General features: G+C 48.4%; 1 protein-coding gene across 1 annotated transcript in view; it reads right to left on the bottom strand.

Moving 5' to 3' along the window:
• SHANK2 (SH3 and multiple ankyrin repeat domains 2) overlaps positions 1-15,779 on the bottom strand; it is a 571,155-nt gene that overhangs the window by 522,884 nt on the left and 32,492 nt on the right. Inside the window, exon 4 of the mRNA XM_064287611.1 lies at positions 12,429-12,537. Within this exon, the coding sequence (XP_064143681.1) occupies positions 12,429-12,537 (109 nt within the window). The remainder of the gene's footprint in view (positions 1-12,428; positions 12,538-15,779) is intronic.

Below are 15,779 nucleotides of genomic sequence, written 5' to 3'. Positions count from 1 at the left end.
GAGGGAGGGGTGGATAGGTGGATGGGTGGATGGGTGGATGCGTGGGTGGGTGAATGCGTGGGTGGGTGGGTGGATGGTTGGGCTGGTAGACTAGTGGGTGGGTAGAAGGATGGGCGGGTGAGTGGAGGATGGGTGAATGGACGGATGGATGGTTGGGTGAGTAGGTACATGGACAGGTGGGTGGATAGAAATGAACATGTATGCAGAGACAGTTAGAAATGAATTGAACAGATGAACAGAGAGTAATATTTGAGCTCAAGGCTAACAGAGGGAGCACAAACTGCAGTCAATTTGTTGTAGAAAAGTATTGTTTTCCAATATAATAACCTATTTACTGAATTATTTCTAATCGATAGATGGCAGGCACCCCACTCCCTGTGCCTTCTGTGTCTGATGCAAATTGATACAAACGGGGACAGCCTGGCCTTGGGTGCACCCAGAACCCAGTGCCGTTGAGTCGATTCCGACTCATAGCGACCCTATAGGACAGGGTAGAACTGCCCCATAGGCTTTGGGTGCAGAACCTGTGAATCACAGTCTGGGCTGAGCTGAGTTACCTCAGCAGGAGCCTGGAGCCCCACAGGGCCTGGGCCCCCATGTGTACTGCTCATGGTTGACAGGGCTTCATAAGGAAAAGCTCCAGCCAGCCTGAAGGGCGCTGCACTCCACAGTGACAACACAGACAAGAATGGCTGCGCCCAGCTGGAGGTGGGGACTCACCCACCAGGTACTGGCTATCCACACAGAAGGCCAGCGCTGCACCGGAATCAGGGCTGCCACCCTTGCTCACAATAAAGCCATGTCACTTTCCCAAAACAATGCATTTTATACAAGTAAAAACTGTTACCAGCAATGACTGCCCTGACAGGGAACACAACAGAAAGTCCCGGACGGAGCGGGACAGAAGTGTGGAGCAGAGCTCAAATTCACGTGAGAAGACTAGGCTGAATGGTCTATTAGACAGGACTATAAAACAAAACATACTACACGTCAGCAGTGTGCTTCTTACTTCAGTCACATATACGAGACCAAATGGGCAGCTCCCGTCCAGAGGCAGGATGAGAAGGCGGGAAGGGACAGGAACTGTTGACGGACACAGGGAACCCAGGGTGGAAACGGGGAGGGTGCTGTCACATTACGGAGATTGCAACTAATTTCACAAAGCAATGTGTGTATGAATTTTTGCATAAGAAATTTTTAAAAATTAAATGGGAGTAGATTAAAAAAAACAGCTGCCATCCAGTGGACCCTGACTCACGGTGACCCCTTCGTGTCCGAGGAGAACTGGGCTCCACGGCGCTTTCAGTGGCCGATTTTTCAGAAGCTGATCTCCAGGTCTTTCTTCTAGATCTCCTCTGAGTGGACTGGAACCTCCGGCTTTTCAGTTAGCAGCCAAACGCATTACCCATTTTCACTACCCAAACCCCCTGCACCAAAAACAAACCATTGCTGTCGAGTCTATTCCAGCTCATGGCGACCTCGGGGTTTTCAGTGGTTGATTCTTTGGAAGTAGATCTCCAGGTCTTTCTTTGAAGGCACCTCTGGGTGGACTCGAACTGCCAACCTTTCACTTAGTAGTCAAGCTCCTTAACTCTTTGCACCCACCCAGGGACTCCTTTTATACAGATATGAATCTCTGAAAAATGACACAGCCTTCTAAGCCAGAGTGAAATTTCGCCATCCCAACACACACCTGTGTGACTCTGCTTCAGAAGTGGCCATTTGTGACTGTGGTTGCTAAACCTCTTGGGGGGAGAAACAGCCTCCAGCTAGAACGTCCTGAAAGTCCACAACTTGGGGGTGTTTCCTTGGAAGAGGAGGCTGAGAAGCTTCCACAAAAGACAGGTGGGCTACACTCTGTACCCTCACCTCCTCCGTGTCAGCAGAAATCTGCCATGTCCCCAGATGTCACAGCCTTGATGCCAAGAAACCCACCCAGGTGCCAAGGTGTGTACAGCCACATTTTTCGCAACAAATTCAGCAACCTTGACCCCACCTCAAAATTCCCAGAGATGAGAGAGAGGGAAGGTGCATGCTGGGATTCCTCCCTCATCATCTTCCAATGTGGGTCTCAGCCTTTGTCACGGATAAGAACCACCTGGGTAGATAGATGGACGCTGTTGACTTGACTCTGACTCATGGCTACCTTCTGTAGAATAGGATGAAACACTGCCTGGTCATACAACATCCTGCCAGTCACCAGCATGTTTGAATCCATCATTGTGGCGACCACGCCAATTCATCTCGCCAAAAGTCTCCCTCGCCCTCGTTGGCCCTCTACTTCAGCAAACACGATGTCCTCCAGCGACTGATCCTTCCTTGCACGTGAGTTAGCCCATGTTCTGCTGTGATCCACCAGGCTTCCATTGGCTAATTTTTGAGAGCTGATCACTGGGCCTTTCTTTCTAGCCTGTCTTGGCCTGAAACATCTACTGAAACTTATCCACCACTGGGTAACCCTGCTGGCTTTTGAGATAACAGTGGCATAGCTTCTGAGTTTTAAAGCTTTAGAACTTCATAGGGTACAAATAAAAATTCCGAAATAATTCAATATTCTTCTTGACCTCTCACTTTTAAAAAAAAGTTCTCTTTTTATTAAAAATTCTACTCAACAAACCACAAGCATTCAAGCGTTCACGGTAGGCAAAGGACGTTATTTACTGCAGTCTTAAAGCTGACTTCATTTGCATAAGACAAGTTGTGTGCCTCGAACACTGGTGGTGCCGTGGTTAAGCGCTCGGCTGTTAACCTAAAGGTTGTTGGTTCAAAGCCACCAAGCCACTCTGCTCCCCTAAAGATTACAGCCTAGGAAACCCTCTGGAGCAGCTCTACTCTGTCACGTGGGGTTGCCATGAGTCAAAATCGACCCGACGGCACAGAACAACAGCAGCCCTTGAAGACTGACGTCTACACAAGTCCCAGAATTGCGTTTCCTAGAGTTCCTCCAGTTCCTGGGGGGACTATTACTTCTGATGAATTACACACCAGTGACTCATTCGGGGGCTAAGGTTCGAGGGCGAATATGCACCATCAGTCAGTCATCAATGCATCAAAACGTTCACCTTTTCCCAGTGGCGACACCAGGGTTGGTGTCACCCTCCACATGGATCACCTCCTGTTCCAGGCCACACAGAATCCTTAGTAATGGCTGTTATCAATTTTAATCATAGAATAATACGTGATAGAGTTGTAAATTTTTAATGTAATACTTATTAGAGTCTAGGAATACTAACAACTAAATGGTTTTGTAAAATCTGTCTACACTGAATTACATCATTAGTTACAAGCTTACTAGTAACTGGGCGGAAACCTTAGATTTTTCTCCTTTTCCTTTAATTACTAATTCATTCTCAAAAAAGCTATTGATGTAGGTTCACAAATACTACTTACCAAAATACCAGAATATTTGACTAAATCAGCAACTATAAAAACAAAAGCAGCAACAACACCAAAAAAAAAACACCATGTGCTTGTAATGCCTGTAGAGGAAACCACCAAGCGCCATGGTAGCTGGGTAGTCATGACAGCTCTGACCTGAGCCATTTGTTGTTGTTCTTGTTGTTGTTAGGAGCCATCGAGTCGGTTCCAAATCATCATGACCCTATGTATCCACAGGACAAAACACGGCCCAGTCCTCCACCATGCCGACAATCATTGTTATGCTTGAGCCCACTGTTGCAGCCACTCAGTCCATCTCATTGAGGGTCTTCCTCTTTTCCGCTGACCCTCTACTTTACCAAGCATGATGTCCTTCTCCAGGGGCTGGTCCCTCCTGATTACACGTCCAAAGTATGTAAGACGCAGTCTGGCCATCCTTGTTTCTAAGGAGCATTCTGGTTGTACTTCTTCCAAGACAGATTTGTTCGTTCTTTTGGCAGTCCGTGGTATACTCAATATTCTTCACCAACACCACAATTCAAAGGCGTCGGTTCTTCTTTAGTCTTCCCTATTCATTGTCCAGCTTTTGCACGCATATGACGCGATTGAAAATACCATGGCTTGGGTCAGGCGCACCTTAGTCTTCAAGGTGACATCTTTGCTTTTCAATACTTTGAAGAAGTCCTTTGCAGCAGATTTGCCCAATTCAATGTGTCTTTTGATTTCTTGACTCCTGCTTCCATAGGTGTTGACTATGGATCCAAGTAAAATGAAATCCTTGACACGTTCAATCTGTTCTCCATTTATCATGATGTTGCTTATTGGTCCAGTTGTAAGGATTTTTGTTTTCTTTATGTTGAGGTATAATCCATACTGAAGGCTGTGGTCTTTGATCTTCATTAGTAAGTGCTTCAAGTCCTCTCCACTTTCAGCAAGCAAGGTTGTGTTATTTGCATAACACAGGTTGTTAATGAGTCTTCCTCCAATTCTGATGCCCCATTCTTCTTCATATAGTCCAGCTTGTTGGATTATTTCCTCAGCATACAGATTGAATAGGTATAGTGAAAGGATACAACCCTGACTTTAAACCACGCAGTATCCCCTTGTTCTGTCCGAATGACTGCCTCTTGATCTATGTATAGGTTCCTCATGAGCATAATTAAGTGTTCTGGAATTCCTATTAGCAATGTTATCCATAATTTGTTATGATCCACACAGTCGAATGCCTTTGCATAGTCAATGAAACACAGGTAAACATCCTCCTGGTATCCTCTGCTTTCAGCCAGGACCCATCTGACATCAGCAATGATATCCCTGGTTCCACATCCTCTTCTGAATCCAGCCTGAATTTCTGGCAGTTCCCTGTGGATATACTGCTGCAGCCGCTTTTGAATGATCTTCAGCAAAATTTTGCTGGCATGTGATATTAATGATATTGTTCGATAATTTCCACATTCGGTTGGATTACCTTTCTTGGGAATAGGCATAAATATGGATCTCCTCCATTTGGTTGGCCAGGTAGGCGTCTTCCAGAATTCTTGGCATATAGACAAGTGAGCATTTCCAGTTTGTTGAAACATCTCAGTTGATATTCCATCAATTCCTGGAGCCTTGTTTTTCGCCAGTGACTTCAGTGCAGCTTGGACTTCTTCCTTCAGTGCCATCAGTTCCTGATCATATGTTACCTCTTGAAATGGGTGAACGTCGACCAATTCTTTTTGGTATAGTGACTCTGTGTATTTCTTCCATCTTTTTTTGATGCTTCCTGCGTCATTTAGTATTTTCCCATAGAATCCGTCAGTATTGCAACTCGAGGCTTGAATTTTTTCTTCAGTTCCTTCAGCTAGAGAAATGCCAAATGTGTTCTTCCCTTTTGGTTTTCTATCTCCAGCTCTTTGCACATGTCATTATAATATTTTACTTCGTCTTCTTGAGCCGCCCTTTGAAATCTTCTGTTCGGCTCTTTTACTTCATCAACTCTTCCTTTTGCATTAGCTGCTCAACGTTCAAGAGCAAGTTTCAGAGTCTCTTCTGACACCCATCTTGGTCTTTTCTTTCTTTCCTGTCTTTTCAGGGACCTCTTACTTTCTTCAGGGATGATGTCCTTGATGTCATTCATCTGGTGTTCGGTCATTGGTGTTCAACGTGTTAAATCTATTCCTGAGATGGTCTCTAAATTCAGGTGGGATATACTCAAGGTTGTACTTTGGCTCTCATGGACTTCTTCTAATTTTCTTCAGTTTCAACGTGAACTTGTACATGAGCAATTCATGGTCCGTTCCACAGTCGGCCCCTGGCGTTGTTCTGACTGATCATACTGAGCTTTACCATCACCTCTTTCCACAGGTGTCGTCGATTTGATTTCTGTGTGTCCCATCTGGCGAGGTTTATGTGTATAGTCGCCATTTATGTTGGTGAAAAAAAGGTATTTGCAACAAAGAAGTCATTGATCTTGCAAAATTCTATCCTGTGATCTCCGGCATCATTTCTATCACCAAGGCCATATTTTCCAACTACTGATCCTTCTTCGTTTCCAGCTTTCCCGTTCCATTTATAAGTAATTATCAACACATCCTGATTGCATGTTCAATCAATTTCAGACTGCAGAAGTTGGTAGAAATCTTCAATTTCTTCATCTTTGGCCTTAGTGGTTGGTGGGTAAATTTGAATAATAGTCGTATTAACTGGTCTTCCTTGAAGGCATATGGATATTATCCTATTATTGACAGCGTTGTACTTCAGGATAGATCTTGGAACGTTCTTTTTGATGATGAATGCAACACCATTCCTCTTCAAGTGGTCATTCCCGGCACAGTAGACCATATGATGATTGTTTGATTCCAAATGGCCAACACCAGTCCATTTCAGCTCACTAATGCCTAGGATATTGATCTTTATGTGTTCCGTTTCATTTTTGACCATTTCCAATTTTCCTAGATTCATACTTAGTACATTCCATGTTCTAATTATTAACAGAGGTTTGCAGCTGTTTCTTCTCATTTTGAGTTGTGCCACATCAGCAAATGAAGGTCCTGAAAGCTTTGCTCCATCCACGTCATTAAGGTCGACTCTACTTTGAGGAGGCAGCTCTTCCCCAGTCATCTTTTGAGTGCCTTCCAACCTCGGGAGCTCAACTTCCGGCACTGTATCAGACAGTGTTCCACTGCTATTCATAAGGTTTTCACTGGCTAATGCTTTTCAGAAGTAGACTGCCGGGTCCTCCTGCCTAGTCTGTCTTGGTCTGGAAGCTCAGCCGAAACCTGTCCTCTATGGTTGACCCCACTGGTATCTGAATACCGGTGGCATAGCTTCCAGCATCACAGCAACACGCAAGCCCCCACAGTACGACAAACTGAGTCACATGGGGGACTGACAGAAACATGGGGGAGATCATTAGAAGGTTCAAAAAATAAATTAGCAAGAGTTTTAGCCTTGTAGGTATATTGATATATGTAAGCTGGGCTTTTGAAAAATGTTTTTGTTGTTGTAACTATGTGGATTTTTTCCAACAGTTTTTTTATTTTATTTTATGTGCTTTGGGTGAAAGTTTACTGCACAAATTAGTTTCTCATTCAAAAATCTACACACAAATTGTTTGTGATATTGGTTGCTATCCGTGCAATGTATCAGCACTCTCCCCCTTTCCACGTCAGGTTCCCTATGTCCATTCGTCTAGTTTTCCTGCCTTCTTGTCTTTGCTTTTGGGCAGGTGTTGCCCATTTGGTCTCATCTACTTGACTGAACTAAGGAGCACGTTCCTTATTTGAGTTACTGTTTGTTTTATAGGCTTATCTAATCTTTGGCTGAAAGGTGGACTTTGGAAGTGGCTTCAGTTCCTTTTGTGTGTCTGTGTGTGCTTTGAGTGAAAGTTTACAATTCAAGTCAGTTTCTCATATAAAAGCTCATACACACATTGTCACGTGGCCCTAGCTGCTCTCCCTACCATGTTTACAGCACACGCCTCCTCTCCGCCTTGTATTTCTCTATGCAGATATTTTTATAAAAAATAATAAATTACTGCTGAAACACTGCAGAAAAATTTTATAGTCATTTTGGTGTCACCCCCTCGGGCAGTGTCACCTGGCATGGTCCACACCCCCCACACACCCCCAGTGATGTCAACGTCTCTAATAATAGGAGAGCGACAACTCCCTGGGAAAAGCCAAAGCTCTGTGCAGGCGCTGAGCGTGCAGGGACACGAAACGTCTGAGAAACCTTCTAATTGGACCTCCTGGGGGCCGGGCAGAGATGCCCTGGGAGCCGCCAAGGCCACACACGGGCAGAGCAAGGGGACAGCCGGCTTAAACCTGCGAAGCCACCGGCTGACAAGCACCTCGCCGCCGTGGAGACTGACTCAGTAGCTGCACCTTATCAGTGGAGCCCAGTGCCTCACTGACGTCCTGCCACGCGTGGCTCAGGAAATGAATCCTCTCCTTTTTGTTTCTCATTCAGAATGTTGAAAGAAGTTTCTGGCTTTATTAACCAGCCTTCCTCCTTTGCACGGGGACTCGCTTTTCAAGTTTGCAAACACCGTGCAAAATAATAATCAGTCACATCATGAATTCTACTTCCTTTTCAGTTCTTGGAAGCACCACGCGTCTCATTCTGCAGGACCCAGTCAAAGGAGGAGATGACCTCTGAGACCCTGGGGAAGGAAGCTTTATTTTTTTCAGACTACTTGCATCGTGACTTAGTAAATTTTAAATCTAGGGTCGCTATCAGACTGTCTGTAACAACACGGGTGTTCTGTTTTAATGGGCTGGTTCTTCTATGGGATTTAATTACCGCTGCACATTGGGAAGGGCTGTTTCCCCCACCCTGGCCCCAGCGGCAGCCCTGGGGCAGCAGAGAGTCACAGGCCCTCCTGCAGAGAAGGAGCCCAGGTCCAAGCGTGGAGGTGTTTCCTGGGCTCGGAAGGGAAGCTGCCTCCAGCCACATGCGCCGGGAGTTAGGAGGTCGAGTTTCCAGCTGGATTCTGCTGATGGCTTTGAAAAACTCACCAGCTGAAAAAACACAATGTGGTCCACCGTACCGCTACGAGTGGGAATCAACTCAACAGCACTGGGTTTGGTTTTTTTTGGGCCCACCGTACAATGGAACGTTACTCAGCCACGAAGAGAAACGAAGTCCTGATACACGCTATGACACAGATGAACCCTGAACACATGATACTGATGGAAATTTTAAAAATAACAAACAAGAAGTTGCCCTTCACTCGTCTCTGACTCCTGGCAACCCCATGTGTCTCAGAGCAGAACTGTGCTCCACAGGGTTTTCACGGCTGGATACTTTGGAAGTAAATCACCAGGCGTTTCTTCCAAGGCGCCTTTGCAGGGGTTCAAACCACCAACCTTTCAGTAGCAGGCGAACGCGTAAGTGTTTGCGCTACCAGAAACTGAGTTAAATGAGCCAGACACAAGAGGACAAATGCCGTGTGATCCCACTTGTATATAGTACCTAGAATACGCAAGGGTACAGGCAGAAAGTAGATTAGCAGATCCCACAGGCTGGGGGAGGGGGCAATGGGAGTTATTACCGAAGGGGGCCCGGGCATCTGTTTGGGGTTGGGAAAACTTGGAAATGGATGGGGTGATGGTTATACAACACGGTGAACATAATTAGTGTCACTGAATAGTACTGTTTAAAAATGGTTAAAATGGCAATATTTTTGTTATATATCTTTTAGAATATAATTGTTCTTTTTTTAAAAAAAAAAAAAGCATATGCCATTAAAAAACGTTACCAGCTCAGCCCAAAACCTCTAACCCAGAGGGGGCCCAAGGCACAGCCTCAGGTGATGAATGAACAGTGAGTGAGTGGGCCAGCTCTTCCTCGCCCTGGGAGTGCCCAGGGCTTCCAGGGCAAACCCCGTTCCACGACTGTGAGCTGCCATTGCCTGCCGAGGACAGATCTTCCAGGTCACGGACCCTGCACCCCCTCCAGAGCCCAGGTGATGGCCTCCATAAGCTGCAGGTGAGGAGTCTGCAAGGCTGGGATCCCGGCACACCCTGAGCCCAGGCACGGTACAGAAGAGAAACGCCTGCGGAGTTCTCTGAGGACCACTGCCTCCAGCTCACTTCTGCCCGGGTCCTGGGAACGTGGCTAAGGTCGCACTTGTCTTTGTTATTGCTGCTGTTAGCCGCCATCAAGTCAGCCCGACTCACGGTGACCCACGTACGACAGAACAAACGTCGTCTGGTCCTGCACCACCCTCACCGATCATGGGCATGCCCCAGCCCGTTGTGGCGGCCACTGTGCCCTTCCAATCTCAGGGGCTCATCTTCCGGCTCTAGATCAGGTGCTATTCTGTCGTGCTCCACAGGGTTTTCACTGGCTGATTTTTGGAAGGGTATCACCAGGCCTTTCTTCCTCGTCTGTCTTAGTCTGGAAGCAACTCTGCCGAAACCTGTTCACCAAGGGTGTCCCTGCAGGTAGCTTCCAGCATCACAGAACAGGCAAGCCCCCACGGGTGACAGGCTGACAGGCTGATGGCTGGGGGCGCACTTCTGTCTTTACCATCCTTACCTGCCCCCTCCACGCTGCTCCTAACAATCGGTGATTTTTAAGTGCTGGTACCGACCCAAGACACAGTGACAACGACGTCAGTTTTTAACTCTGGGTTGGATCAAGAGAAATGGCTGTGGACTGTTTCAGAATAAATCAGAGCCTGTGTCAACGTGTTCTGAAAAGTTCGGTAAGGGTCCGGCCCAGAATAATAGCCAGTTCAGACCCTTAAAATCAAGGAGATACTGACACACAGGCACAGGTGGCCTCAGAGAAGTCTGGCTCACACTGGGAAGGAGCCAACTAGAGGGGTCGTACTGGGCAGAAGAGAGGCGGGCAGCCAGAGTGGACCCTCGACTCCCCATCTCCTGCTGTCCGGGGAGGGCAAGAGGAGTGGGTGCATTGATGGGGCCCAAGCCCCCGCCAAATCATCGGGAAACAGTCATGGATGAGGACAAGGTAAGGCGTGAGAGGCGCACACTGTCTAGGTCAAGGGTGGCCCCCTGGAGAGACTGCAGGTGGGGGACACAACCACAGACACCCAGGCCCAGCTGGTCTGCAGGAGGGTGCCCCTAAGGCTCAGGCTCAGGCTCAGGCTCCGGGACCCATGCACTGGTTTATTTTCATAGCTGAAGTGCATGGGCGCTCCACACACCACAGCAGACAGAAAGGGCTCAGCAGTCCGGTGGGAGGACTCCACAGGGGAGGAGCCAGATGAGCTGGAGGGACAGACGCCGGGACAGGACACCCCGAGAGGCTCGAGCTGGCCTGCAACATCCATCCTGTGCCCGCTCACTTCCTTCTCACTCACTCCACATTCCCCCGCCACGATGAGTGCCACCCGCTGGCCCGTGCCTGTATCTCCCAGTTACAGAGGACAGAAGCTTGCAGCTGCCCACCACCCCACTCCAGAGTGGGCACAGAGCCCGGGCCTCCCCTGGCTCCTCCCTGCGCCCACCCCATCACACCGTCCAGCACCAAACACACAGCTCCCGTGGCCTCTGACCTTCTCCTTATTTCCAAGGTCGGCGGCTCACCCACTCCACAGGGGTCACCCGGAGGTGGTGCTCCACCCTGGGGACTGTGTCTGGGCGCAATTTTGGCTGTCACAACTGGGAACTGCCACGGGCACCTGGTGGGTGGAGGCCAGTGACGCTGCTAAACACCCTAGAGAGTACAGGGCAGCCCACCTCAAGGAAATGTCTGCCCCAGATATCCACAGCGCAGAGGCTGGGAAACCCAGGTTCATGGAACCATCCAGAGCCTGTGCCATGTCTCCAGAGAACGATGACAGGCCCGTGGGCAGGAAGAGGGATGTGGTTTCCAGCTGGGGGCGTTTGTGTGTATATGCTCACGTGCTTGTATGTGCCTGTCCAGACACGTGGGCACACACCCACGCATGTTTATAAACATGTGCACCCCTGGAATGTAAGCTCTGGGGGGCTGCATGCCCAGGGCAAGAAATCGTGTCCACCAACAATGGCGCTTGGCAACTCAGTATACGCATGGCATTCTGTTATGGTTCAAATTGTGTCCCCCAAAATGTTGAGTGCTGCCAAGTTGATTTTCCACTCATAGCGACCCCTGGGACAGAGGAGAACTGCCCCCCAGGGCTTCCGAGGCTGTAATCTTCACGGAAGCGTGGGAACCGCTGGGTCGGTTTGAACCGCCCACCTTTCAGTTAGGGGCCGGGTACTTAAACATTGCACTACCAGGGCTCCTCCCCAAAAATATATATATTGTAAATCCTACCCCTACACCTGTGGATGGAGCCCGGTGGTGTAGTGGTTAAGAGCCTGGCTGCTAACCAAAAGGTCGGCAGTTCAAATCCACCAGCCGCTCCTTGGAAACCCTAATGGGCAGTTCTGTGTGGTCCTATTGAGTCACCATGAGTCAAAATCAACTGGACAGCAATGGGTTTTTGGCTTTTTTACACTTGCGGATATAATCCCATTTGGGAATAGGGTTTTCTTTGTTACATTAACGAGACCATATCAGTGTAGGGAGTGTCTTGAGCCAACACCTTTGCAATATAAAAGGGGCAGATTAGGCACGGAAGCAAGCAGAACCGATGGGGAAAGACTGATGCCGCGTGGAAATCAAGGAACCGAGGAAGACAAGCTGAAAGACAAGAACCTTCCCCCGGAACCAAAAGAGAGAACGCCTTTCCCTAGAGCTGGTGCCCTGAATTCAACTTCTAGCCTTCTGAACTCTGATAGTAATTCCTGTTCCTTAAAGCCCCCCACCTGCGGTGCTTCTTTTGAAGCAGCGCCAGGAAACTCAGAAGCACACGTTCACTTGTTCACTTGTTTAATCAGCAACGATGGCCTGCGCCACTACCATGTGCCGAGGGTCATACAGCTGCAGGGAGACCGTGGTGAGCAGAACAGGCTCAGGCCCTTCCCGTCCAGGACTCAGACGAGCAAGGAAGCAGCTTTAAACCCCAATTCACGTAAACGTCAGCCCGCTCATGTGATATGAACAACCGACTCGCCAAGGCTGATGGAACCCACCCTCCAGCAAAGTCTTCTCCAGCGAACACCCACCTCCAGTCTCCAGGTCGTGGAAATTGGGGTCCAGGCCTCGATCGAGCATCTTGACTATTTTCTCCACCGAGCGATGCTGAACGTGGTCCATGCATTTCTTCAGATTGGTCTAAAGGGAAAAACGAGGAAACAGACGTGTCTTTACAAGAAACGTCTATAACACAGGCTACTGGAAGGTTCCATGGGAGAGGGGGGCGCACTGGCCAGCCTCCAAGGAGGGAGGGACGCCCCTCGATTGGGGCTCCACTGGCGACCCTGGGGCTGGCCTGGACATGGGTTTCTGTGTCTAGAACCTTGGGGCCAAGCTTAGAGCCCAGCCCATGGCAACTCAATCAGTTCGTCTCGGGTGTGAGTTTAAAATCCCTTACTGTTCACTGTCATTGCCAAGAGCTACAAAAGGCATGAACCACCCAAAGCACATTGAAAAACTCCAGTTTTCGGGGCCCCAACCAGACTACCAACCCCACCTCTGGGAAGTGAGGCTGTGGGTCAACATTTGTGGTTCCTAATCTCTACAGAAAGGCCCTGGTGGCCTAGTGGTTAAGCATTAGGCTGCTAACCAAAAAAGATCAGCAGTTCAAATCTACCAGCTTCTCCTTGGAAACCCGATGAGGCAGTTCTACTCTGTCCTATAGTGTCATTATGAGTTGGAATCAACTCAAGGTCAATGGGTTTGGTCTTTCAGTTAATCTCTAACAAAGGGACCCTGGTGGCACAGGCGTTAGGGGCTCGGCTGCTAACCAAAATGTTAGCATTTTTGAACCCACCAGTGGCTCCACGGGAGAAAGACATGGCAGTCTGCTTCTGTAAAGATTTACTGCCTTGGAAACCCTATGGGGCAGTTTTACTCTGTCCTATAGGGTCGCTATGAGTCACAATCGCCTCAACGGCAATGGGTTTGGTTTGGATTTTTAATCTCTAAAGGAGCCCTGGTGGCACAGTGGTTAAGAGCTTGGTTGCTAACCAAAAGGTCGGCAGTTTGAACCCACCAGCTGCTCCTAAGGAGAATGATGTGGCAGTCTGCTTCCATAAAGATTACAGCTTTGAAAACCCTGTGGGGCAGCTCTACTCTGTCCTATAGGGTCATTATGAGTTGGAATTGACTTGACAACAACGAGTTTGTTTTTGGTTAATCTCTAAAGAAGGAGCCCTGTAGCAACAGGAAGGTAGGAGGGAACAGGAAAGCCTGTAATAGGGAACGCAGCCAGGGTTGTGAAGGCAGAGTGTGGACATGTTGTAGGGTTGTTAACCAGTGTCATAGAACAATGTGTGTACTAACTGTTTGATAAGAAACTAGTTTGTTCTGTAAATTTTCATCTAAAGTACTAATTAAAAAAAAAGAAGGAGCCCTGTTGTTTCAATGGTTAAGCACTTGGCTGCTAACCAAAAGGTTGTTGGTTTGAACCCACCAGCCACTCCTTGGCAGAAAGACCTGCCTATCCGCTCCCATAAAGATTAAAGTCTGGGAAACCCTATGGGGCAGTTTTACCCATCACATAGGATCACTATGAGCCGGAATCAACTCGGTGGTACACACAACAACAAAAACGGCCTCTGAGGAGGAAGCTGCGATGGAGAGCAAACTCCTACTCCACTTTCTGGTTCACCCCACAACCACACAGGCGGATACAGCAGCACCCGGTCACCAGGTAACTCGGGGCGAAGGCAGGCAGTCATTCCTCACAAGGTCAAAACCATCAGCAGCTTAACCTTGACCGGGAATGTCTTAGTCATCTAGTGCTACTATGATAGACATACCACAAGTGGGTGGCTTTAACAAACAGAAACTTATTTTCTCACAGTTTAGGAGGTTTCAAGTCCAAATTCAGGACCTCAGCTCTAGGGAAAGGCTCTCTCTCTGTCAGCTCTAGAGGAGTGTCTTTGTCTCTTCTGAGCTTCGGCTTCTGTGTGAGCTTCACGTGGCTTGGCATCTCTCTTCCCCCATCTCTGCTCTGCTGGCTGGCTTAACCCTTTTTAGATCTCAAAAGAGACTGACTCAAGATACACCCTACACTAATCCTGTCTCATTAACATACCAAAGATAACCCACTCCCAAATGGGATTATAACCACAGGTATAGTGGTTAGGATTTACAACACAAGTTTTGGGGGGACACAATTCAATCCATAACAGGGAGAAGCCTGCTCAGGCTCTGTCCAGCCTCGTCTGTAAAAAATAAACTGATTTCCTGTCCATCAGGCCTGGGCTATCTGATGCAGGCACCCGCTACCCTCCACCTGACAAGTCCAACTGCTCTCACCTGGCCTAATGCTTCCCCCCGTCCCCCCCAGCACACACCTCTCCCAAAACACACAGCAGGGACAGCAGGTATGGATTTAACACAGAGGCCCACTGCAGCCTTCGGCATCCCGACACAGATTGGATCTCCACCTGAAACTTTCTTGAACTTTCCAGGGGCTAGAAGTTAACAAAGGTCCACAGACACAAGGTCCGACTGATTTCACCTAAAATCCTCACTGTTACTTGCTAATCCACATTTTAACGAACACACTGGAGGGTAATTGAAGGGAACCAGGAGTGCCCAGGTCCTGGTGTCCAAATTCCACTGTCCAGGCTGATCCCAGCTCAGGGCAGGGGAAGTACAGGAAGAGCCTGGAGCACACTGTGCCTGAAGGCGGCCAGAGCTCAAAGAATGACGGGGCATGGCAGAAGCAAGGAGCCAGGCAGAAGGCCACCAGCACTGAACAAAATGAAAATCCATGAGCCCATAATGACATAAATGGGGAAAATGAAGCACAAGAGGAGCCCAGGGTGGGGAAGGCCCTCTCTGGGTGCCTCCCTCCAGGTGAGCACACCTGGAGAGCATCAGGGTGGTCAAAGGGAGGACACCGAGGCAGCTGCTCCGAGGCTCATGCCCCCTATGTTTTGCAGGAGCGCTACCAGGGTCCTCTGAGTTACAAGCATCCGGGGTGGGGTGGGTGGACCCGGAATGAAGCCTCTGTGAGTATCACAGCTTCCTGCTTTACATGCACAGCGCCAGTCTCCAAGATAAACGCTGTATTTGCCCAGCTGGGCAATGCTGTGAGCACAGGTACACGCAGGTGTGCACAGGTGCGTGCAGGCACACACAGGTGTGCACAGAATGTGCAGCCAAGTACTGAGTGTTGCCTGTAACACAACCCCCAGTCCTTTCTCTAAACGTCCCTCCTTACTCCCCAGGCGCTAACCTGCACTTCTTACTTGTGTGTAAAAAAATGTAAATAATACCTTTGTTAAGTTACAAACTTTAAGCCTATACAGATGCAAGAAGAGAGAGAAACTATTAAAATGTTATCTTCTATTGAGCTAGCAATAAAAAACAAAAAAACAAGTTGTCATCCAGTCAAATCC

Source organism: Loxodonta africana, chromosome 7, assembly GCF_030014295.1.
Source record: "Loxodonta africana isolate mLoxAfr1 chromosome 7, mLoxAfr1.hap2, whole genome shotgun sequence".
Classification (NCBI taxonomy): domain Eukaryota; kingdom Metazoa; phylum Chordata; class Mammalia; order Proboscidea; family Elephantidae; genus Loxodonta; species Loxodonta africana.
Note: the sequence above shows the minus strand (reverse complement) of the source record. Positions and strands in the feature narration are given on the sequence as shown.